Genomic DNA, 27036 nt, shown 5'->3' on the forward strand with positions numbered 1-27036 from the left:
TAGCTTCTATGGGTGGGGGTGACTAAAAAGGATGAGATACTAGTCCTGATAGCATAGTCAAGGCTCTACCCCCTTGTAGATCCAATGGGGAGGCACATATATCCTCTAGTTTGGATATATTGGTGTAGCTAAAGCATTGCAATCAGTTAATTTTAAGGCATGGCAAGATTGGTAATGTTTTAGTACTAATATCTAGAGCAGTGGTCACCAACTGGTGGGCCGGGAACCACTGGTGGTCCGCGAGAAAATTTTGGTGGTTCGTAGAGAAATGTCCCCCCCAAAGCAATTAATCCCAGCTGTGCGGGAACACAAGGCTGCACCGCCCACATGGCCCACAGGAACACAAGGCTTGCATCACTTGCATTGTGAACAACACGAGGTAGTGAGGGGAGTGGGGAAAGGGCGGGGGACTTGCCTTGCTCACCCCATGGACCTTGCTTGGTCTCCGGGCTGCTTCTTTCCTTTCTTCTTCTGCTTTTGGCTGCATGCAAGGACAGCAGCAAAAGTCTTTCTTTTTCTCCCCCATACTCCGCCAGAAATGAGATTTTGGGACCCTGCAAGGCCTCCTTCTCCAAGAGGCTGCGCCGGCAAAGACTCATTTCTGACGGAATTTGGGGGAGAGAAAGAAAGACTTCTGTTCCTGTTGCTTTCTTACATGAAGCCAAAAGTCTCTTCCCCCACCCCCTGAGAATGGAGCTGGAGACAGTATCCTGCAATCACAAATAAATAACGATTGATCAGTAGGAAAACTGGGTAGGGGATTTTCCTGCAGACTTTTGGGGGGATTTTCCTAGGGTCTATGCCTGGTCTGCGAGATTTAAAATGGTGAATTTGCTGGTCCCTGAGGTCCAAAAGGTTGGCAACCCCTGATCTAGAGCAAGCAAAAATATAGCTAAAGAGAAGAACTTTACATTTAAAGTTTATGGAAGAGTAGGAAGTTGTAGATAATCATAGCTCCACAATACACTACATTTAAAAGCCATGTGACAAGCAGCCTGATTAAGCCAGAATTCAAGCAGAACTATTGGCAAGTGCTTTTTCTTTCTGAAATAATAGAGGGGTAGAAATTGATTACTTGGAGGACAAGTAATGCCTTCAAATGCTCTTCAAGAGATTCTCTCCTCAATTTGTACAGGTTTCAGTCTGGAAAATTTGACAGTCAAAGGTGGCAAAACATGGACTAGAAGGCCATTTGTAATAAGAAAAGAAGATATAAGAAGAGTTGAATTGCAAATGTTCTTACCTTGTTGTATTAGGGCAGCGCAAAAAGGTACTTTGCATTGTGTGCATGTTTTAGGAAAGTGGCTGTACATGCACATGGAGACATCCAGTGTCAGCTTTGGAATCCTCCCCATAAGCCTCACAAAATATATAATTGTCTTAAAACCTTAACTAAGGAGAGGCTCCATATTCCTGTCATCAGTTAAGGTTTGGGTATGTTGAAATAAGCCAAAGTGGATAATTCTGGGTCCTGTAGAAGATAGTGTGCATATTTGTATGATTATATATTATCTCCTTGCAGATATTTTTACACGAAGCGTGCAATACCTGTAAGAAGTTAGTGTCCTATCGAGTAATAGCAGAGACCTGATATTAACACAATATTCTACATTGACTAACACCTGAATTATCTTTGTGGTGATTTTGAGCACTTATACATTTTGGATTATGTGGTTCTTGTAGATTTGCAAGATGGGTTCATGATCAGAGATCCTTCTGAATCCAGCATTGATACTAAGCAGTTGTATAACATTTGTGGGGGGAAAAGGCATTTTCTTTTGCTAATAAACCAGATCTACCTTTTGCTTATTGCCAGTGATAATACATTGCTATCCCCAAGTTTTGATTGTGGCAGTTTGCATTACGTAGGGCAGGACTTGATAAACTGGAAACTGAACGTTGTTAGTCAATAAATGCATGATTGCCAGTTAGTTTCTAAATATATTTGTTTCAGCATTGTCACTGTGGTTAGGTCTAAATTACCAGTAAGGCTGCTTGCCTTCCTTCTACTTTTAAATACATAATAGAGCATTTTTTTGCAGGTCTCACCATGGGCACATTTATTTTGCAGATTGTTACTGCAGAGGAAGAAGACTAGCTCTTGCTGAAATTTAGGAAAGGACTTAAAAATGATCTCATAATATTTTATGACTTTTGCAGATAATTTTGATGTTGGCAGAACAATGAGGCCGTAAAAGTCATAAAACGTTATTAGATAATTTTAAAATCTCTTAAATTTCTGCAAGACCACTCTAATCTTTAATTGTTTTAATACATCTTTGATAATGCACAAAGGTATTAATGTTTTTATGATATCTAGTACAGTTTGTTCCTATGTCATCTGGTAGATAAATTCCTTCCTATTGACTGTATTTGTGCTTAAAGGCATCACAAATGCTAATTATGTCAAACTGTTGATGCTGACATATGGCTTTGAGGAACTGAGATGAGAACCATCCTTTATCCTATACCAAATGGCAGATGGTAAACCCTTTTCTGTCACAAATAATATTCTTGATAAAATTGATGGATTTGAAAGCAGAGAGATTTAAGTACCTACAGTAATTAGTTATCACTGAGTTATTCACTGGATTGTATTCTTTGCACTTTTTGTTTCATTTATGTAATCCAATATTTTAGTTTTCCTGCACTCACTTTACAATATTCCTTTTTTTCTCTCTCTGGATAAATGGAATGTAGGTCTTCAATTTATGACTGTGTTACATTATCTAAACATAAAATTTGGCTTACAAAAATCTGCAAAGACCAAAGCACTATTTGGGAGATGTGTATTAATAACTGTTTTATGGCTTCTTACAGACAAATCAGTCCAATATTTAGTATGTTAAGCCTTGGTAGATAAGTTATGGATAGCTTATTAGCTGCACATAGTCACTGGTTGAGGCAGCAAATGCATGAAAACATTCTTATTGCTAAGCCAACCATATGGTTCAGTGTAGTGGTTGAATTGGCTTAAGGTATTAATGACTTAAAATCATTAAAAAGTCTGCTTTGTGAGTTCAGCTAGAAATCATGTTAAAAAGAAGTATTTTGAGCCTCATATACGTGTGAGTCAAAATTTATATGGTTGGAAGTCTCTTAATTATATGGATTCCTCAAGAAATGCATATTTGCAAAATATTAAATTATATTGTTAATTTTTTTATTGGTTATTATTATGATTTATACTGTATATCATTCCATGAAAACCAAAGTTCTTCACTTTTTGTTATTCAGCATTTTCACTTACCTTTAAAATTGGGCTTTGAATACAGTTTGTGGTATTTTGGCTAAAGTGTGCCCTAACACAGTGGCCCCAACCTTTTGGGCACCACGGACTGGTTCTGTGAAGAGAGGTTTTTCCACGGACCGGTGGCGTGGTTTCACATGCTACCTGCATCCTGCGGATGGGGATTTGCTTGTTTCTGGACTCTGTTTCTGATATGCCGTAGAGTGGTCCACTAACAGTCCTAATCCTTAGCAGACATTTTTACATGTGGTAAAGAATGAGTAAGAATGTCTATGGAGATTCTCACACATCTTGTCCCAAAGGTGCTTTTTCAGAACTGGACTTACTTTGTTTTTCCTTGAAGACGTTTTGCTTCTCCAGAGCTGAAGAAGCTTCTTGGATAAGAAACAAATATCTTCAAGAAAACACAAAGAAAGTCCAGTTGCTGTTTGGAAAAGCACCTTTGGAGCAATGAGTAAGAACAGTATCTTTTCTATACTTTCTCGGTAAAAAAAATATGTGAAATCTGTGATTGATCAAAGTAGGCCTTTCTTCTTATGACAATAGCATACAAAAGGTTTTGACTTCAAATGTACGATGAATAAAGGGTTAATGCCTCTTGCCATGGAAATAAAATAAAAATATCAGCTTCAGTTTATTCATTCAGGTGCATGAAAAAGAAATAGTTAGAAAAACATGAATTATTTGAGTGATTACAGTGGGAGATTGAGATAATTAGCCAAAGATACAAACATTAGGGGTTCTAAATCTGAAACATTTCATTATTTGGTAGTATTAAAAATGGATCTCAGTGAAAAATGGACACAGAGAAAAAGGAAATAAAGTGAAATAAAAAGTATAGAGTCCAAGAAGGATGACTACAGAAATAGAAAGCATGAGTCCAGTGTGCAAATTATTCAATAATCTATCAACAGAATGCGCTTTAAGTAGTACTAAGGAAAGAGGATATGAAAACTGCTTAGTACACAGTTGCAGAGTTCCACAGAAATATATGGTGCTACATGCTGCCAGGAATAATGAAAAATGATGCTTGATGAAATGAAAAAGGATGTGGATGAGCAAAAGTAATTAGTGACTGTTTGCTGGAAATATCAACTGTGTGAGAAGGATATTATATAATGTGTTTAGACAGAAATATACTAGTGAAGAATTTAGTTAAAGAAAGCACAGAAGGAATAAGATTGAAACAGACAACCTTTTAAATTGAAATCATTCATCAAAATAGATGTACTCGCTTCTTTAAAAGGCTTTTCAGAACAAAATGTTTTCTTTCAGGTTGTATATGTGTTGGTGATCAAGTAGATGTTTATGATGGTGTCAGAAAAAATTGATAAGAAAAAAAGGACTTTGATTTCAGAATCTCTTTCTGATATGCTTCTCCAGAATAATATTGGAGAATAATAAGTGCAGACATTTGTACTTAGTTTTTTATTCCATTTTTCTACTGTCACAACTATGGACTATTTTTAAGTTCTTACAACTCTATTCTACAACAAAGTGAGGAATATGTTTAATGAAATTAAACTTTCTCATACATCCAAAATTTGGAGAAAAAAAAGATTTTAACACTTAAATCCATTTGTGCTTTCCATTTTAGCAAAAGAAGAGTTAAGGTATTTGGACTCTTTTGTTTTCTATTTTTCATCTAGCTCTTCTCTAACAGATATAGTACTAATATAGGTTGATTTCAGAGCAAATTGCATGTTTATTTAATAAAGAAAAAAGCCTCACAATGCAGCAGCACTTAAATTTTGGAGGCCCCTAGGGTAGCCTATAACATACTACTGTTATGTGAGTTGCACTGCCTGCCGATCTGTTTCCGGGTTCAATTCAAGGTGTTAGTCATTACTTTTAAAGCCCTTTACAGCATGGGTCCAACATATCAAGGTGCCCTCTTGCCCCAATGGGATTGGCCTGTCCCACTCAGCTAATAGAAGAGGCATACTACAGACTAGCGGTACGATTCAAACGATGTAACAACCAGTTCGATGAGCACATGCTTTGCACGCACATGCACCAAACACGCACTCTGTGTGCATGCTCCGCATTTAAAAAAGATAATACTTACCTTCAACTGCAGCCCCTGTAAATCAAACAGCTGAGGTGCAGCAAACTTTTCTGTCACGCGAATCAGCTGTGTTCTAACCAAAAGAAATAAAGCCCAGGAAAGAGCAGGGGTGGGTGGACGGGCCCACATGCTCTTCGGAGCGAACCGGTTTGGAGCCAGCTGATCATCAGAACAAGGGGTTCGCCCAAACCGGTCCACACCAGGAGAATCCCACTCCTGCTACAAACCCATCAGCCAAAGGAATTGTAGCTGGTAAGGTCCAAGAGAAGAGCCTTTACTGCCATGGCTCCTGCTCTGTCTTGCTGTCCTCCCCCACCCTTTAGGAAATGCCTTAAAACTTTGCTATGCCAGTTGGCATTGGGTCCTGAAGGAGAAGCCGTGGGCTGGAGATGGCTACTATAGTAAAAGAGAAGCCGCCTCCACCTTTCCGCTCTAAACCTGTGGGGTTTTTTGTTTTGTTTTAATCATGTATGAGATTTTATAATTTTTTTAGTTATGTATGATTTATTGTGTTGTAAGCCAGTCAGTGTTACCTTGAACAGCGAGATGAGCATAAATTTGATAAATAAAATAAAAATTGGTATTTTACTCACTTTTTTTTAAAGGCCTTAATCTTGAGCATTATTACTATGAACAGAGGCAAATGTGTTGTAGGCATTAGAATGCTGCAGCTGATTCAGAGATGTATCATAAATTTCCTGGGATGAATCACTTCAATGCAGCTGAGAGATCTTATGCATCAGTCTTATGATTTGTGCAAATGAGCCCTGCTAATATGCCTTGTATTTATCAGGATTTTTTGTGGGCAAGTACTCGGCAATTAGGTTTGGTAAGGAATTAATCTTTTCATCTTCTAAATATTGTAAAATATTTAGAATTTCTCATAGTTCATTGCAGGAATCATTTCTCTCTCTCTCCCTCTCTCTCTCCGCCCCTCTCTCTCTCCCCCCTCCTCCCCCCCTCTTTCTTTCTGTCTCTCGGAGGGAGGGAAAGAGAGAGAGAGAGAGAGAGATGTGTGTGTAAATATATATACATACACACAAACACATACATACACAGTAAACACACAAAGAAATGGATAAAAAAGGTGTGTTTCTGTATCCCTCAGGCAGGGGTGGGCAAACTTTTTGGCTCGGGGGGCCTCATTGACTTTTAAAATTTGACAGACGGGCCGCCACCTGGTGTCGAAATGCCTGTCATTACAAGTCAAAATCAAATGAATGCAATCATTCAATCATTCTGTACCAATCTTCGGCGGGCCGGATTAAAAAGACCAACGGGCCGGATGTGGCCCCCGGGCTGTAGTTTGCCCACCCCTGCCCTCAGGGAAAAGATTCTGGGCAATGTACAATGAAATATTAGAATATAAAACAGTGCATATAAAAGTATAAAAAAGCACCAAAAATTTAAAAGGAGGCTAGAGATTAAAATTCGTTGAAGAGTGAAGGAATGGCTTTCAGTGGACTAAACAGCCCCACACCTGCATGTTTTCCTGGGCTCCCCACATGAGGCCTCCAAGCTTGTTAACTCCTTAAGGCCAGGAAGGTATCTTCTGGGGAAAATATATTCCAGGGGATGGGGGCCACAACAGAGAAGGCCCCTTCCTATATCCTGCCAATTGGAATTCTTTATTCTGTGTGAGAGAGGCTGATGTAATGGGAGGATGTTGGTTTTGTAGGTAGCCTGTAGGTCATAAGTGATGGCTTAGTATTGTTTATGATTAATGAAGATATGGTGCTCAGTAAAAAGAAAGGAGAATATCTGAGCCTAGGAAGTTAAAGGTTCCTCATGGACTCTAATAAAGGCATTTTTTTTCACTCTGACAAATGTTTATTAGTAAAGAAAAGGGCAAAAGAATATTTTCTCAAACTTCTAGGATTCTAGTAGGATTCTAGTAGAATGCTGTAACATAAATGATGGTGGAAGGTAAGAAAATTTTGGATGACCCTGATAGATCATCAGATCTATACAGATAAAATCTGTATAGTATTGGGTTTTTAGCTAGCCATAGTATCTCTTGTATGCATTTTTTGTAAACCAATAGAAGAGGGAGGCCGTGGCAAAACAGCATATTTTTTTTTTTTAAAAAGACATTTTCTTACTCTTGTTAAGAAGCAGATAGGTTTGTGAGTGGATTTGTAGGCATTTTTAATACATTTATTAAAATTTATTTTCGCTGTTGATGTTACAGTTGGCCCTTGCCACTTGATCATGAACATTTAGGATTCAGAAAAACTGAAAGGAAGAAACAGGTGAACATAAAAGAGTGAATTGGAGAAAAACATATAACATTGTATTCATATACTATTTATCGGTGTAACTTAATTATATATCAGTATGGGCAAGTCTACATAAAAATGAACACTTTGCAGTCCTTGTGATTTTAGTACAACAGTTTTAAGCAAATGAGTAAAAACCATAGAATGTTCTCAAGCTGTACCTAACGATTCAGTTTATTTTTAATTAGGGAATGCTTGACTTAAAATAAATTTAAGTGATATTTTAAACTGCTTCTCTTAATAATTAATATTTTAAAATTAAGTTTAAGTTCCTCTTTATTTTAGTTGCTAGATATAGATCAACTTTCATTTGTAAGTATTTACTGTTTTTGGTAATTGAAATAATTTTCTATATATTCTGTTTCTAAGCAACTTCTTATAGAAATGCAGGCATTCATAGTTAAACAGATTTCCTACTCTTCATTAAAAGTTGATGTACATGTGAAATATATATAATCTGCTTAAATAATTAATTAATTAAATTAAAATTAAATAATTAAATAATATTCATTATTATTTAATATTAAATATTTTAATATATAAATCTTAAATATTAATATTTAAAATATTGAACATTTTAATATTAAATATTAAAATATTAAATAATAGTCTGCTTAAAACAATGTAAAACATTTTATTCAGCATCACTGAATTATTCAATAAATTATTAATGCTTCCCTATAATTGAATTTAAATCCTAATGACTAATCCATGTTTCTCAAAATATAGAAGTAGTTAGCTACTGTTTAGTTTCTGGGCAACCATGCATAATTTCATCTTCTGTTTCAAGCATTATGACTAAATGAAAAAGAAGCTTTATTCAGTGGCTACATTTCCTGACTACTGTATTAATGCTAGTCATAGTTAAAAAACTTCTGAATTGTTGATTTCATGACTTATTCATGGTTTTACAATAGAAAAGAAATGGAAAACAAATAAGGAAGTTTTTAATACAGCATTGACTTGCACAAAATTTAAGGCACATGTAGATATCTAAATACTATAAGATTGTATAATACATTTAGTCTTGGCCCCAAAGTCATCCCAATATTTTATGTTGTTTAGCATCTACTACATTAATATTGTGTCTTTCCCATGGTAGACCAGCTTTACTTGGAGAGTTTGCTATTTTTTTTTTGTAGCTGCCACTCAGCAATGATTTATCCTTCCCAGATATTTTTTCTTTGAGAATCATAAAATCATAGAGGTGGGACAGACCTTGGAGGTCTCCTAGTCCACCTCCCTGCCCACGTAGGAGTCCTTATGTGTCCTAGACAAATGGTTGCCCATTTTTTTCTTGAAAACCTCCAGTGCTGATAAACCCAGAACTCTGGGAAGCAAGCTGATTAATTGTTTTCAGGAAATTTTGCCTTAGTTCAGGTTGTATTTCCTTCTGACAAGCTTCCATCCATTGCTGCTTGTCCTGTCCTCAGATACTATGGAGCAGGGTCAAACTTGATTTCATTGTGAGCTGCATCAGGGTTGTGTTTGACCTCAAAGAGTCGGGGTAGGTGTAGTCAGGGTGGGCGTGTTTAGCTCAACATTTGTGTCGAGGCCGCCTTTGGCCTCCCAAGCGCACTGCAGTAAAAACAGGCTCCCGAGCTCCATTTCCAGCTGCGATCGCCTCCTGCAACCCTAACCTTATGCATGTTTTATTAATTATTTTAGAATGCTACAGATAGTGTGTCAGGGACATACCCATAGCAAACAGAACCCTGAGGCAGGCAATTTCCTCAAAGAATAGGTTTATTGAATATGTCATATTGACACAGACTGGTGAAAACTGACTCTGAATATTCCCGCAGTTTTCACCTAATTAAAAGTAAAAGTTTGTCACCTTCTCAAAAGAATAAGTCACATTGTCCAATCAGGATACTGTCTAATTGCTAGGTGACTCCAGTCCCCTCTTTCCAAGCACCTGCAGAAATGTCCTTGATTCCCCATTTTGTTTTAACTACAACACCCCAACTATCTTTATTCTCCCCTCTCTATCCCTCTTCTCCAGTATGTCAGCACTGAAGTCTCAATATGGCCTGTCAGGATTGACACAGTAAACACTGGAGGTTTTTAAGAAGAGATTGGACAACCATTTGTCTGAAATGGCGTAGGGTTTCCTGCTTGAGGAGAGGATTGGATTAGAAGACCTCCAATATAAAATTTATTCCCAACAAAATGATCTTTAAAATTGTACACAATTTGTTTTATTGCAGCCAGTGACACCACCAAGTCAAGGAAGACCAGATTCACCTGTTTATGCTAACTTACAAGAATTGAAAATTTCTCAGTCTGCACCACCACCTGTGCCTATAAGTCCTGCAGTCCAAATCAGTGGAGAGTGGGAGACCCATAAGGATATCACAGGACGCTACTATTATTACAACAAAGGAACACAGGAGAGAACCTGGAAACCTCCACGTTGGACTCGGGATCCAAGTATAACGAAAGGAGACTGTTCGAACCAAGTAGATCAAGAAGTAAGTTGTCCAAGGCTAGTACAGTCAAATAAAATGACCTGCAGATAGATCTTGCATGTGTGTCTTCTAACAGGGAGGCGATTGTGTTTTTGAAGCACATCTCTTTAACAATTGTGTTTCTTTTTTAAAAAAATTTAAATATTAAAAATTAATATATTATAAAAATATATGGAGGAAAATATTTGTATTTCAAGGTTGAAATGGGGGAATCCTTGATATTCTCTGAGCTTGGTGGCTTCCTTCATTGCTCAAACTAGGTAATATCATCAATGCTTGTGACAATGGTGTTGTCTACTTTGGGTAATGAAACATCTGCAAGAAGACAACCAGGCTCAGAGAGAACTATAAGGTCCCCTCAAATATATTTTAAATTGTTATAATAATGAAATACAAAGGAAAAAAAAGTCTACATTACATAGTAAATAAGATATAAGTAATATATCTAATAAGAATAAGATAATTGCCAAGTAAAGTAAATAAAAACATTATGGGGAATTTTTCTAGTAATGCTTTCTCCTTTTCCCCTCAGTTTGTTCTCCTAACTGTTGACCACCACAATTTATACTTTATATTGAACACTAAATATTATTATTAGCACCTACTTGAGCCTTTTAGTTTTTGATATCATCTTTCTTATGTAGTATAAACATTCAAGACAAAAGGCAAGATTGTATGCTATTACTCTGCAGTAATTCCCTCTGCAGAGCGTCAGGTGAAATGCTCACAGCTTTTGCCTAGAAAACTTCTTAGGCCTGATTATTCCTACTTTGAAAGTCAGAAACAGAGTATCTAAAAAAACAAACAGAAAAAAAATCATTCGGGTTCCATATAAGGCTTTTGAATTGTGTTCTGCATACTTTTGCAATGAGACGCTAAGCCTACTTAAAAAGAACATGAAAATACTTCATCTACGGGCATCTAAAGTAAGCTAAAGTTTTCTCAAAACAAAAAAACTTGTGATGACTCTACACAAATTCCATCACAAACACACACACACAGACCATTATGACTTAAACATGAAAGGGGCAGAGTTTGTACTGTGGCGTTGTGACTTATGTTTTGATGTTTTTCCCTTGCAGTGTTTCTCTGCCTTCATTCTTGGAAAAATGCTATCTTTATCTGCCTGTCACTGTACTTCCCATATTAATGTGGAATAATAACGTGAAACCCTATTAGTAACTTGGTATCAGGCAGGAGGTTGTCCAGCTTTATGCTTGTGCAAGAAGGAGAACCCCTGGCAGTTTCTGCATGTTACACATGTGCTTTCACTGAGTTTTAAGTCTTTTAAATCAATAATTAATGCATCCTGTGCTTCTAAAAATGCTAAGCAGCAAAGTAGGTTAATAAAGTTTTAATAAGATATAGTCAACAAGAATTGGAATAGGAGAATATTTATCATAAAACAACAGAAATGATGGGTTATTATGTTAACTTTAGAATAATGAATAATTCTAATTTGAGAAGCTCAGTGGTGTGATGCTTGAAAATGTTGTTATGAAACTTAGTGCTCTCAGTATTAGTGCTCTTATTTCAGCATTAAATCACCAGATTCAACCTTAAGCATTGCCTTTTTCTGGGGACATAACTCTAGAATTAAGGTTACTGGAATTGTTAAAACTAATATTAACATAAAAAGATGATTAGGGGACTGGAGGTAAAAAATATAAAGAAGAGTTGGTGGAATTTGGCATGTCTACTTTAAAGAATAGAAGGACTAAGGGGTGACAAGATAGCAGGCTTCCAATATCTCAGGAGCTGCAACAAAGTAGAGGGAGTCTAGCTATTCTACAAAGCACCTGAGGGCAGGACAAGAAGCAATGGGTGGAAACTAATCAAGGAGAGAAGCAACCTAGAACTTAGGAGAAATTGCCTAACAGTTAGAACAATTAATGCTCCAACACTGGAAGTTTTTAAGAAGAGTTTGGATAACCATTTGTCTGAAATGGTATAGGGCAGAGGTCTCCAACCTTAGCAACTTTAAGATTTGTGGACTTCAACTCCCAGAATTCCTCAGCCAGCAAAGGAATTCTGGAAGTTGAAGTCCACAAATCTTAAAGTTGTCAAGGTTGGAGACCCCTGGTATAGGGTTTCCTGCTGAAGTAGGGGTTGGACTATAAGGTCTCCAAGGTCCCTTCCAACTCTATTCTATTCTACCCTACCCTCACTTCCACTCCCACTCCCCATTCCATTTCATTCTATTCTATAATATTCCTTGTATGTTTTGGTCCCTTAGTTTTAGTACTAATTACTAATTCTTGTGGCCTCCTTTGCTTGAAGAATGATGACAAATGAGATTCATTTATTTAAATAATAAGTCAACATGAAAAAATCTAATTTTTCTGACAATTGTAAGTATGTATTGAATCTCAGTGTCTTGGATCATCGTGGTTCATTTTAAGATTTCTGGATCAGCCTTGCATTTTAAATTGGGTTTATTAAATTCAGTTACTTACCTTCTTTATAAGCAAAATTTTCCTTTTGTATGAAAGCACAGCCTTTTTAAACAAAACAACTGCTGTGGTTGGATATTAGTCTATTCATGAGCAAATTGGACAAGCTATGCAATAATTAAGCATATTCAAGTTTCACAACTTTTAATTATTTTTAAATACATTTATTATTTCTTTACTTTATCTCTGAATACCATTACCTTTTCTCCCTTTAAATTATTTTGCATTATGAATTTCTATGTTGCTAGGGATAATTAAATAATATATACCAGAATAATTTTGTTAGAAACATTGTAAAATGTAGAAATCAGACTTCTAAATTTGGAAATCCACCTATAAGGAGAAACCAAAAAATTAAAATAGTCTGTGGATAATGTTTGCAGAAGGAAATTGATAGACCAGGAGAGCGGAAGTAGAATTAAAAATTATGCAAATCCCATATGGCTTGAAGTCTTACTTTAGCTCACATTTTTGTTAGTGGAACTAATTGTACAGATTAAGTCATAGTCTTTGTAAACTTTTAGTTGCTTCTAAACTAAGCTAGCTTTCACACACACAAACATATACACACACACCAGGACTTTAATCTTTTACAAAAGTAATCTATTCATAAGTAATCAGATTAAACTATGTTGCCATTTAAATTTCAGCTGCTTCATGTTAGAATGCATTCTTTGTTCAAAGTTTTAGTGTTACGATTTCCAGTCTTTTATAGAGTTTAAACTAATGTCAGTTCTTAATATTTCCGTGTTTGACTATTTGTTGTAGACAATTTCAACCCAAGAAAACTCTCACAGTCCTTGTAACAGCCAGCCAGACAGTCAATATGATTCCCCTCCCAAGGGCTGGTCAGAAGAGATGGATGAACATGGCCAAACACAATATACCAGTGACCTCACCAATGAAAAGGTATAGAGTTCTTCATCACATATCTGCCAAGGTGATAGAAATTCAGTCAACGTTAATTCTAATAGGTATGACTTCTTATGAGGGACGCAATGGCTAAGACACTAAGCTTGTCAATCAGAAAGGTTGGCAGTTTGAATCCCTAGCACCACATAACAGAGTGAGCTCCTGTTACTTGTCCCAGCTTCTGCCAACTAGCAGTTTGAAAGCATGTAAAAATGCAAGTAGAATAATTGGAGTCACTTTGATGGGAAGGTAACTGTTTCGTGTGCCTTCAGCATTTAGTCATGCCGGCTACATGACCACGGAGATGTCTTCAGACAGTGCTAGCTCTTCAGCTTTATTATGGAGATGAGCACTGCCCTCTAGAGCCGAAATGGTGAAAGGAATGATTAACCCAGCTCAGAAGAAAGATGCTTAGAAGTCTGCATATAAGGTGGGATCTTTGTAAAAGATGAGAATTTGGCATGGGAATAGGGATCCTGTGTGTTCCCTTTAGAATAGGATTCTTTATTGAATCCATCTATCCAGCCTGACTTAATCCTGTTTCTCTCCTTTTCCCCCTAGTATGGGTACCGAAAATAGGAGCAAATACAGAAACAAACTGTGCATGAACCCTCTTCTCAAAGGCAGATAGTGTTCCTTCTTTTTCTTCCAATAAAATTGCAGTACAAAAAATATAGTGGGAATGTACAGTGCTATGTTTAGCTTTTCATTGTATTCATCAAAGCAGCCACATGCCACAGGGAGCTTATAAGAGTAATTCTATTGTCTCCTTGAACTTTTCTTTAAAAATTGGTCTAGTTGTTGTTTCCAATTTGTCTAAACAAAAAACAGATGTAGGAGGTTTACCAGCTTGATTAGCCAAAAGGGAATCTGTATTTTCTCCCATTTTATAGCAAGATTAGATTACCATCTAAGATGGAAATTAATCTTGCTATAAAATGGGAGAAAAATGGGAAAGTTCTACGGACTGTAATGCTGTCCATTGTGATAACAAAAGGTAAAGCCCTCTCTATATTATCTTTATAATACATTTCTTATATTTTTAGTGTTTCTTTGTCAATGCAGTCCTTAGAAAGAAAATGCTGAAAAATAATCGGCTATATTACTATTTTGTAAAAGTAATATGTTCTGCTTTGCATGTTGCTACAAACTATATTCATTGTAAATTTTTATGTGCTATATATTTAATTTGATCGTGTTGGCATTGCCTGACTGTTGAAAGTAAGATATTTAGTGAATATTCCTTAAATTAGGAATTCCTCTAGTTTTCCCTTCCAATTTTTATCTAGCCTTGTCTGAAGTCAGTGAAAACTGTCTTTATGCCTGACACAAAAGATATCCATATATAAATTAATTATATTTTCAATTCTTTCTTGAAAACTCCCTATCTCAAGGTGTTTTATTAGACAAACTTTTATCATCTGGAAATTATGAATTGTTATCAATGTTAAAATAGTTTGTAGAATTTTAACTCATGATATTTATTTATTTTTATTTATTGAATTTATATTGCCACCTATTTGCCCATGGTGACTCAAGGCAGCTTACAGAATGTAAAACCATATTTAAAATAAAAACAATAAAAACTAACAAAAAGAATCAAATTAATAAAGTATAATAGAACAAAATCTGGAAAAAAATAAATAAAACATCACCCCCAATTCCCACTCCCTGACCTGATGATAGCAGATCACACAAGCCATTTGATGGGCTCCATCATACCGTGGGTTCCCCAGGCCCGCTGGCAGAACCAGGTCTTCAGTGCCTTCCGGAATAGTATTAGAGAGGGGGGCATTCTAATCTCTGGGGGAATGATGTTCCAGAGAAAAGGAACCATCACAGAGAAGGCCCTTCTTCTGGGCCCCACCAAGTGTATCTCCCTTGGGGATGGGACCCGCAGCATTCCCTGCCTCCCCGCTCTAATGGGTTGGGTAGATGTTACCGGCAACAGACGTTCCCTCAGATAACTTTAATGTTATTTAATGTTAGTTATATTATGAATAGATTGTGGAACAAATACTAAGCTATAAACATGTGGTTTGTTCATCTGCCTGCATAGGAAGAAAACTTTGAATTGATAGAATTCTGAAGAATCATAATGGAATTAGATGGTCTCTAGATTTAATAAAATCACAAACAAATACACCTGCAATATCTGTTTTAAACTGATAGATTTTTTTCCAGCTCACTGAAAGGGCAGTATTTAAAAATGAAATATGTTCATAGTTCTCCTTTTTAAAGTACTCACTATTTCATTAACCTTTTTTTTCTGAAGTGGGTAAAACATGTAGACGAACAAGGTCGGGCATACTTTTACAATGCAGATGGAACACGATCAGAATGGACTTTGCCCAATGTAAGTAAACAATTACAACCAATTGTATTTTTAGTTCTGTATCAGGATAAAATAATTTTAAATAAAAGAAAAACACTTGGTGTGGGGAGCTTCTTTCGATTTAATTGATTTAATAAATAATAGCTTACCAACCTCTTGTTTAATGACTGACTGTTTGGAGTTGCATCAGTATTGAAAAAGATATATGGCTGGTCCACAAAGTTATGGACTATTGCAGTCTCTCCACAGTCATAGTTATGGCCATTGCAGCCTCCCCATAGGCAGGTGATCACAATTTGGACACTTGGCAATTGGCAAACATATACAATGGTTGATCATCAATTGTGTGATCACCGTTTGTTACCTTCATAGCTGGCTTTCAACAAGCAAAGTCAATGGGAAAGTTCACAAGTCAAAAGTCACAGTCACGTTGTTTTTTTAACTTATTTACCATGAGTAATTAATGTAACGACAATTAGAACTGACATTGTAAGTTAGTGCAATCATGTGATATTTTACTTTATGACCACATCGTTTAATGATAGAGTTGCCAGTCCCAATTGCAGTTGTAACAACTCCTTGTACTATATTTTGCTGTTGGTTCGATGTTTTCCTGTTATTGTGATTATAAGGAGAGTATGCAAATTATAAAACAACAGATACAAAACAATGTAAGTTTTGAAAAAGGAATGACTGTTCTTCATTTTGGTTAAAGTAACCTTTTGGGACTAGCCATTCAGTATGCATAGATATTTTTATTTAATTTGCCTCTTGTTTCCCTCTATTAAAAGTTCTTCAGATATGAATAACAAAACAAGTAGAATATTGCATAGGTTGAATTAATCTAGATTCTGGCTGGATGCAAATGTAAATGCCATTCTTGTATAAATAGGTATAGATGCCAAAGGCCTGATATGTATGATGAGTGACAAAAATATTAATTTTAAGTATCTTGTAGGACTGATGGATTAATTTATAGGGCTTTTTAAAGATTAAAATACTTTTGAATGTCACAAAGGTCCAAGATACTAAATATGTTTAAGTATATACATGTACTGCTTAAAGTTAATGAAAATACTATTTAAAATTCTTTCTAATGGATTGTCCTTATATTATGTTTTGTTATCAGTCCAGATTTAATTACATTTACATGTGGATTTTATTTTCATTAGTATAATGCTTCGCTACAACAGCAAAAAGAAATAGTTAAAAGCAGAAGCTTGGAGAGGAGACTTCAGGAACCAGTAGTTTTAACAAAATGGAGGCACAGCTGTGTTGTGTTGGACACAAATGACAAGGTAGGTACAATTTAAATAATCGATTGGCCTTCTATTTACTGCATAATCACATTGACTTCCATAAAAGTTAATGCCATATTAAATCCTGAATGCAATATAATCTATTTCAAATATTGTTTCTACTTTTGGGAAATAATTTGCATTAGATATAGAAGCTATTAATGAAAATATATAAAAAACTGTATTTGCTTTCTCCAAATAACTTTTTAAAAGGTGGTTGTTGCGAATAGATTGTTAGGACTTTACTTTTCAGACTTTAAAATTATGGCATTATCTCAAATGGATCCCTAATGGTTGCTTTTTTGCTTTATCTCTCTGAAATCAGTATGTATTTGAGGAATCATGTTTAAAAACTTAAAATACATCCTAACCAGCAAAAGGTAACAAAGTACAATAGACAAGATAAAGAATACACAGTACCAACCAATTAAAAAATACCAAGAGTTAAACAATGTTAAGCAGAATCAATAGAAGCAAGAACATCATACTGGTTATTGCTAGTTTTAAGTGTGAATTAGGTTCAGATCCTTAATGAACTATGAAATTCACTGGGTGACTTCAAATTTATTACTTGTTGTCCAACCGAACCGACTTCATAGAATATTTGTAAACATGAAAATTAAGGGAAGTTTTATGTAAATCTTCCTGAGTTTCTTAGAGGCAAAAAACAACATGCGGAAGCTGAAAACGGGATATGAGGAGGCCAAAAATGGCCGAAGGGTTGGGGCCAGTGCATGAATGCGGCAATATTTGCTCCATAAGACACACAGGCATTTCCACCCACTTTTCAGAGACAAAAAAATGTGTCTTATTTTATATTTCTCAATTAATACTTCTGAACTCCTGCTTGTTCCCACATATAAGGAGCTGGTTAGTATTTGAAATATGATTTATTTGTGGATTATTTTAGGAGATAACTAAAACTGAACTCTTCCAAAAATAAATTATAGAAAAAAGCTAATCAGTAGAATAAAATTCATATTCCACTGTTTTAGTATTCCTACCTTTTCCATCCATTTAAAAATCCATAAGCTTGTTTGAGAAGCTTGTTCTTGTTTATTTCCCTTATATAACTAATTAAATGAATTTCTTTTATAGGATTTCCCTTTTCCTGCAAAGAATGCATTTCCTGAGAATGGATCCTCTCCTTCCTCACCAAGGCATCAAACCACAGTCAGTACAAATACACGTATTTGGGCCTGTTAATCTCTCTCTGTATATCTATCTATCTATATCTATCTATATATCATATGTGCATATTGGGATACATTTGTTAATGTATGTTATAAATTATTTCTCAGAATTTTAACAGAACATGCCTCCTAATCCAGGTTAAGAATTTGGGACATTCAAATCTGTGCCTGCACACTAAGTCAGTAGTTGGAAATTAATGTGCCAATTATATGCCAACCAGATTAGCCATTGCTTTGAGGGCACAACTAAGGGTTAGAAAACTGGGGATCATGTAAATCCATAGCATCTTTTAATATATATCTGGCAAATCTGATAGACCTTGAGCTTCTTTTATTTTCATTTGAAACTTTGAAAACAAACACAAAGTTGATAGCCTCTTGAAATTAATGGCGGGGGGGAACCCTTATGTATTATAATATTGAAAAGTTAGATAAAATTCAGAGAGTTCTGTTTGCAACTGAAATCTCCATTGTTTTCCCCTCCTGGAGAGTACATATAAAATGAAATAACCCATTTCCTCTTTAGGGGAACAGAAATCTTTATTAAATTTCTTTTTCTTCTGTTCTCCAGGACCAAGAGAAGTATGGATTATTAAATGTAACTAAAATTACAGAAAATGGAAAAAAAGTCCGGCAAGTACTATCATAGCGTTTATAAGTTTTTAAGTCTTAGGGTTTTTTTGGAATAAAAAATTATTGAGTAAAAATTAATATAAATTTACTAATCTACTTCAGGGTATATATTATTGTAGGAATTCAAGGTCTTTCAAGTTATAGTTTTGATTTGTTCAAGTGTCGCACTAATGCATGAAATAATGTGACAGAATATTATTAACACATCTTTATCAAAACAAATCCTATTGATTCCAGTGGAAATTGAGTTGATAAACTTTACAATCTAAATCATTCTAAGAAACATGATGAGCTGAAGACTTTAAGTTGCAGTCTCAAGCCTTAAATATAATGCTAGCTTAATTTTCATTAGATTCTGTTTCATACTATCTTATCACAATTTTTTTTCATTGTGAAATTCATAGATACTGAACCATTTTGTTTACATATTTTTGGACTACAGATTAAGTTACATGTGTGAATGTAGTAATATAAATTTGCCCAATATATAAAAGCTCGTGTGATGAGTTTGTCTAATGTATAAATATTTTTCTGTAAGCTTCATATTTCTATGATTTGTACAAGTGTCTACTTTGTCAGTAAGAGGCATGGCTGTAAGCACAACAATATATTTGTTGAGTTACCATTGTCTTATTTTAGCACTGCATTCTTAACTATGTACAAATATTTACCTCCTTTATAGAAAGAATTGGATGTCATCTTGGGCAGTATTGCAAGGTTCCTCATTGCTGTTTACCAAGACTCAAGGAAGTGGAACTGGTTGGGTAAGTACTAAAAAGATTGTCAGGTTTTCTAAAAATGCATTTTGCAAATCACTTTTCCTCCTTTGGGTTGTTACTGTGTTTCCCCCCCCAAAAGACTCAAACAGAAAATAAGCCCTAGCATGATTTTTTTTAGGATGCTCATAATATAAGCCCTACCTCAAAAATAAGCCCCAGTTAAGACCATTAGCCAGATGGATGCATTTTAGTACCATATTTCCCTGAAAATAAGCCCTAATGCATCTTTTGGAACAAAAACTGACCTGGTCTTATTTTGGGGGAAACATAATAGTACAGTTATACATAGCTACATTATATGACTCGCATGAGTTGGGATAAACGGCAATAATGCAGAAGTGATTGTCATGGGTTAAAAAATATTTGTACTCATAAAAACGGCTGTTCCTTTATCAGTTTAGAAGTTAATTGAATGTAAATTATCTCCTCAAAGAAAAGGCTATTTTTCAATTCAAATTGTCAAGGTGTACTTTAAATCAGTGGAACTGAAATGTGACGTAATGATTATCTTAAATCATGATAAGTATCCAACTTCCAATTTTGATTATGGCAAAATAAAAAAGTTCCTTGTCTAGCATTTTGTCTAACATTTTGGACTGAATAATTGACACCATTACAGAGTTTTTTCTATCTGAATACAAGAATTTTAACAATATAATATTATAAGCTGATAATATTTCCTCTATGCTTGTTCTGACTTAATGTTGGTAGTAAAATATTTCCTTTTGAAAGCATCATACAAGCTTCTTTTGAAAATATGTGTGAAGGAGTTTTCCACTTAACCAGTTTCTCAGCCAGCTTCCTTGCCGATTTTCAATTATATATCCAAAATCGCTATAATAAGTATAATTTAATTTAAAATGTTTAGTACCGTCATTGAGTGTAGTGTCACTGGTGCTTCCAGTATATTTAATAAGTCTTGGTATAGGTAAACTCATTTTCCTTCTATGTATCATTGGACAATTGTGTATTTCAAAACGTTTTGTTTTAAGGCAGTGGCCGTTTTGCCATAGATTTAACAGTAGTCATATCTCTAGTAATCTATCCAACTACTGATATCCTTTCCGGAAATCTTGATTCCTGCCTTTTGATGTCTCCGGCGGTCCAGAAATATTTCAGTGGCAATAAAATTACTCATTTTTGTGAAACTTGCAAAAAAACAATCCTATTCTTCTAGCCAATACAAGCATATTATAGTTCTTAAGATAAAGAAAAGGAGGAACTGGAAGAGGAAGAGGAGAACAATGCACTCACATTAAACCGGAAACTAGCAAACAAGTTATTTTAAGTACAGATAGTTCTTGATTTATGCTGTTAAAAGTTACAAGGAATCTATTCAGAACTACTTAGGTATAATGGATTTGCTCAATATTCACTACACTTACTTAAATGATTGTGGTACTAGTTTAATAATGGCAATATTTGCTTAACAAATACTGCAAAAAAGGTGACAAAATCTGGCACAGTCACATGGTGATCTGCTTAATAACCAGCATGACTTGTGGCCATAATTCTGAGCTTAATCATAGGTATAAGTCAAAGACTACCTGAAATAGCAATATCCTATTTATTTCATATTTTTTAAATATATTGCGCAAGAGACTTTCCTAATATCATTTATATCTATGTCTTTAATTCATTTTTATTAATATTTCAGAAGTTTGGAGTCAATCAGTCTAAACCAGAATTCACGGTAGATCTCAAAGGTGCATCTATTGACTGGGCTTCAAAGGAGAAATCGAGCAAGAAAAATGTGATCGAGGTAAACTTTGTAGGAAAGAGAGATCCTGAGTCAGCCATTATTATTGTAAATTATAGAACATATAGAGGCAAAAAGCAAGTTGGGATCATTTCAGAATATATTAAATATGTTGTTTTTGTGGTTATCAGGATATTTGGGGGAATGCTTAAAATATGAATCCTAATTCTAATGTCATTATTTCTTTTATTTTAAAGATGAAAACACGCCAGGGAACTGAACTATTAATTCAGTCAGACAATGACATATCTATTATGGAGTGGTTTAGAGTTCTTGAATATGCTATCAGTAACCAGGTAAATTCTTAATTATAGCCGAATACTTGAATCAATGTAAATCATTATTTTAAACCAGAATAGTAGAACTGAATCACCCTCTGCTCTTGAACATTCAAAGAGGAAAAAGGTGAGACGCTTTTATGCATGGTAAATGAAGACTACACCCATTTTGAATAAATGAATACATTATGGTTGTCCAATGGGATTTAGCCAAAACCAAAGGGCAATATATATTTAGAAAAGTCTCTATTTAAGATCCAAATGAATACTACGAAGCAGCTGCATTTATATTGTATTAGCTTTATTTGGAATGTGTTTTCCTAGATTAATTGAATGAAGAATTAGGAGCAGAGAGTTTTTAGCTCTTTGAAAAATATTGAAGATCTGTGCAGGGTGTGAACTTTTTGATAGATGAGAATTAGGGCCAGAGTACTCACTATATGCAAATGATTGTAATAAAGGATTCACCAGAAGAAGTGGAGTGACCTCTACTATACTATGAAATGCCTGAAAAGTTGTATTTTGCTTCCATTATATGGTATGTGATATTATAAGACATAAGGTATTGGGCAAGTTCCTTTAAATAACAAAGTCATTCATGGACACAGTGAGTTTGTTAAATTTGGAAGGATTTATTTTATGTAGCTTATTAGCCTTTTATTCTTCTATAATTTCATTTTATTTTTGTGTATGGAATTAAGAAAAATAAAGATTTGAACTTAAAAAAGATCTGAAAGAAATTGTAAATTATACTGACAGATGATATTAATTGTATTGTCATTAACTCAGCGTTGAAGCTTGGCAACAATATCGATAATTTTTCTGAGATCTCTCTTTTCAGATTGGTGACTTTTGCATTATATAAATTGCTGTTATCAATTTTAACATCAATATACTCAGTTTCATAAAATGATGTTCTACTTTGAGATCATGATTGAAGAAATACACTTTATAAAACATATCTTGTAACATAATTCTGTAGGAAGACAACTTATTAATTCTTGTTGTGGAATTACACTAGACAGTAGAGTCTGAAGAAGCACTGGATGATGAAATGCCAGATTCGCCTGGATTGGAAAAACAAGACAAAGAAAAGGACCATAGAGATTCTAAAAAACTTCGTTGTAAGTTTCAATTCCATAGTTAAGTGGACATGCTTCTTGTTCATTATTACCATAAAAAATATTTTAGCTCTCGAACACATAAATAATTTAGACTTTTTTTCATTATTGCAGCAGTTTTAAAGGAAATATCCAAGTCTCCTTTTGATCAGATTTTATAGGATAAATTTTAGTTATTAACACTTGATGTAGTACTGCAGCTTGTCTAATCATCCTATACTTGTTTCAGAACTTCAAAAGTATTATCATCATACACTGTGAGGCTTGAAATGAATACAATGATTTTTTCCCCCTCAATAAATATTTTCTTCCAAAAACTGAAACAGTAGAGACCAAACACCAATGCTTTTCTTTTATCCAGAGTGGGTAACATGTAATTAATCATTGCTATATTTAGAAATAGGCCTTTTTCAACACAGTATAGTCAGTTTTTACTGGCTCCAATGCAACTTCTAAAGGCAAAGAACCTGAGATAGTATATGCTCTTACTTCCAAAATAATTATATTTTGGGAAATAATATTAAAACAGTTCAAAAACCAAAAGTAATAAAATAAATTATAAACTCAGTCTTAATAGTGCCTTCATCCTTGGAAACAGAATAACTTTTCTGTTATTGAAAGTGATCATCTTATATTTGGGGAAACATTTTTCAAAGTGGAGTGGACATCAGAAGATTCACGCAATGGAGTCTGATGACAACACACCTTCAAAAATAGAAATATTCATTTGTTTCTCTTTCCAGTCATACTGGACAGCTGGATTCCACCTGGATGAGATCATCTTGGAACAACCTAGATCCTAAGCCATATAGGGCTTGAAAAATAACACCTGTGGTTAAACCTGGAAGCTAACAACAATCAGTGCAGCTCCCAGTGTAGAGATATCACCTAGGCATGCCATAATGCTACACATCTTTTCCATAATGCACTTGAATCAGCTATCACTTCCGGATGGTCCTTTGGGACAGCCTCATGTAGACTGAGTCACATATCAAAAGCATGAATTATAACGAGCAAAGTGTTCCTAACTCTAGGAACAGTGAAACTGCTACAGAATATGTAATTGTGCAGAGGCTTTCATGAGTGAGCCAGCTCTGTCTGCAGAAGCTGTGGCTCATCCAAAGAAAGAGACAGACTTATCTTCAGTATCAGTCAGCTTTTAAAAGGTAGCCACGCCAACTTGCTAAGGTTCAGCCTAAGTCTCTGAATACCAGGATAGAACTTTCTCTTCATTTCCTGATTGGCCACATGTCAGTTCATAATTGGTTCATTCCTCTTCCCTCTTCACCACATGCCAATGGGAGGCCTGTCCCAGTGGTGATATGTGTCACAACCTTGAATAGAGTTGATCATAAATCCTTCTGATAGAATGTAAACATATCTTTTAAAATACTTGTTTTTTTATGTTTATGTAAACATTTTAGGAAGAGGGCCACATGATGTTTGAATTGTTATCCAAAGAAAATAATTGTTAATATAAATAGAAACTTAAAGAAGGTTATATAAAAGTCAAGTATGCTATTGTACTTCTGTTAATCATTATGTTGCATTTCAATATTTTCCCATAAACATCTTCCAAATGATCACACTATTTTGTCCCTGTGGAATTTATTATTAGCTTGTTTTAAAAATTAGAAAATACTTAGCTTAATGTCAAACATTATTTGAAATGTTGTTCTTGTTTTTCAGCACTAAAAGTATCTAGCAGTATTGATTCTTCGGAACAAAAGAAGACTAAAACAAAATTGAAGAAGTTTTTAATCCGCAGACCTACCTTACAAGCAGTCCGTGAAAAAGGCTACATTAAGGGTAAAACTTTTTAATTTGTTAATCAATAAAACTAGAAAATAGTGATTCATGCTGATTACTTGGGTGTGAGGAAATAGTCATTTCCTTAGGAAATGGTGGAGACATTCTGACTTCAAAGCTGCACATATTGAAGGCTTCTGCTACTGCAAGTAGCAGGAAACATAGTCACAATTTCAGTATATTGTTAGAATCTTATTATATGTGTTATATTACATAAAAGAACAAATAAGAGCTTCTATTAAACTTAAAGAAAATAATGTTACATTTGTCAAAGATAAATTTAAAAAATAATAGACCTCACTATAAAGAATATTATGGTTGTTTTCTATCAATAAGAAACAGTAAGCTTGATCTGCTTTTGGAAATTATGGTAATGTATTTATTGTAAAAAATCCAGTAATTTATATTTTTGTGGTATGGGGAAAGTTAAAAATGTTGAGTTTTAAGATTTATGGGTAAAATAACACTACAAACCTAATTTTGTTGGGTCACTTATTTCCTTAACTGTCACTTTGGAAACTTTTCATTGCAGGTATCAAACTTGATCAAAATTCAGGAGTTTCATTGATCATCCATCTACTTTCTAAATGTCTATGCAGATTCTCAATTAACCATGTCACGGTTGTCCCAAATATTTTTTTTTTCCAAAATGCAACCAGACTTTCTTGGTGTTTTCTTTGAAAATGCTTTGTTTCTTGGATGAGAAGCAAAATATTTTCAAAGAAAACACCAAGAAAGTCTGGTTGCGTTTTGGAAAAAAAATATTTTTTGGGGGGAGATCTACTTTCTGGTTTTCATCAGGATAATAGAAGGGCCTGTTTAAAAAGAGTAGACATTAAGATCTACTTAGAACATAAACTGTTACAGTAGATCACTAAGATCTACTTAGAACATAAAACTGTTATAAACTTAATTCTTTAAAAATAGAGTAAAAGGAAATCTATACCGTTTGCTTTATTGGCATCTTTAAGTTCAGGTGTTTCTGTCTACTGAAATGAAATGAACTAAAGAGCCAGAATGGAATGTCTGTTCCTCAAAATTGGATTGAGGACAGGTGTGGCAAACTTGATTTCATTGAGGGCCACATTAGGGTTGTGTTTGACCTCAGGAGGCTGGGGTAGGTGTGACTAGGCTAACTAGGCTGTGTCAGAGTGCTTGTAGTGGCTCGAGCATTCTGTCAACGAAAATGGGCTCCCAAACGTTTCCGACTACGACGCTGTGCCAGCTAAAGCAGAGTCCTGGAGGACTGTGAGTGACCCTTGCGAGCTTCGTTTCTGGCTGTGACGGCCTCCTGCAACCCTCTGCCAGTGAAAATGGAGTCCTGGAGGGCCGTGCATGGCCCTTGTGTGATCCTTTTTCAACTGCAAGAACCCATTGCCAGCGAAAACTGTGTCCAGGAGGGCCGTGCATGGTCCCTGCGAGCTCTGTTTCCAGCTGTGATGGTCTCCTGAAACACTTAGTATGGGAGGGCTCCTGCAACCCTCTGTCAGTGAAAACTGAGCCCGGGAGGGCCATGCATGACCTCCTGGGCTCCTTTTTCAACTGCAACGATCTCCTGCAACCCTCTGCCAGTGAAAACAGAGCTCGGGAGGACCCTCCAGAGCTCTGTTTTCTCTAGCAGAGATACCGCAGGCTGGTCCTTTGCTGTTTCCAGGGCAGCCCTGCGGACCAGATCTGGCCTGAAGGCTTTGAGTTTGACACCCCTGATTGAGGAGAATGATCCATAATTAAATAAGTAAACTAGCAAGCATAGAGTACAGCATTAATTTTACAGTGTTTGTTACAGCTCATCCACGTACAAAATGTACCGAAAAGTGTGTTCTGGGTATGTATGTATGTGGGTAAGGGTATTGGGCAGATATGCCCTCTGAAAGTTACCCCCTCAATACATATTTATTTGTTTGTTTGTTTGTTTGTTTGTTCATTCCCTACGGCTACCCATCTCAGTCAGTGACTCTGGGCAGCTTAACTATTCAAAAAATATATTGCAATTAAAAAAATTGAAAAACATTTAAAAACAGTAAAAACCTCTAACTCACCTCATAATGAGATGGACGGCAAACAAATTCAATAAATAAATAAATAAATAAATATACATAAGAGCAAATTATTTGATTATTTGACCAATTAGCAATATAGTCATAAAACGGGGCTCTTCATTCATTCAATGCCCCAGACTCAAACTGTGGTCAAGATTTTATGGCCACATGAAAAGCAAAAAGGGCTGGGGCCATTCTTAACCCCAAAGTGAGAGTTTTCCATATAGCAGGGGCCACTACAAAAAAAAGGTTATATTCTGGTCTCTGCCAGCTGACATTCTTTAGCTGATGAGATCTGCAGCATGCCCATTCTGCTTGACCTAGTTCAGCGATGGTGAACCTTTTTGGCACCAAGTGCC

At 35.3% G+C, this 27036-nt stretch overlaps 1 protein-coding gene across 6 annotated transcripts in view; it reads left to right on the plus strand.

The window, feature by feature from the left end:
* ARHGAP12 (Rho GTPase activating protein 12) overlaps positions 1 to 27036 on the plus strand; it is a 43117-nt gene that overhangs the window by 7276 nt on the left and 8805 nt on the right. For 4 of the 6 annotated variants that reach the window (XM_087916848.1, XM_087916853.1, XM_087916850.1 and 1 more), the window contains 11 exons: positions 9808 to 10071; positions 13290 to 13430; positions 15709 to 15789; positions 16941 to 17066; positions 18165 to 18239; positions 18831 to 18896; positions 19579 to 19656; positions 21329 to 21433; positions 21628 to 21726; positions 22730 to 22832; positions 24519 to 24638. In XM_087916848.1, coding sequence (XP_087772974.1) covers positions 9808 to 10071; positions 13290 to 13430; positions 15709 to 15789; positions 16941 to 17066; positions 18165 to 18239; positions 18831 to 18896; positions 19579 to 19656; positions 21329 to 21433; positions 21628 to 21726; positions 22730 to 22832; positions 24519 to 24638 — 1258 coding nt within the window. The remainder of the gene's footprint in view (positions 1 to 9807; positions 10072 to 13289; positions 13431 to 15708; positions 15790 to 16940; positions 17067 to 18164; positions 18240 to 18830; positions 18897 to 19578; positions 19657 to 21328; positions 21434 to 21627; positions 21727 to 22729; positions 22833 to 24518; positions 24639 to 27036) is intronic. The other 2 variants (XM_087916849.1, XM_087916852.1) reach the window with 2 other exon arrangements.

This window comes from Pseudonaja textilis, chromosome Z, assembly GCF_049901715.1.
Source record: "Pseudonaja textilis isolate UNSWEBS1 chromosome Z, rPseTex1.2, whole genome shotgun sequence".
In the NCBI taxonomy this organism is placed as follows: Eukaryota; Metazoa; Chordata; class Lepidosauria; order Squamata; family Elapidae; genus Pseudonaja; species Pseudonaja textilis.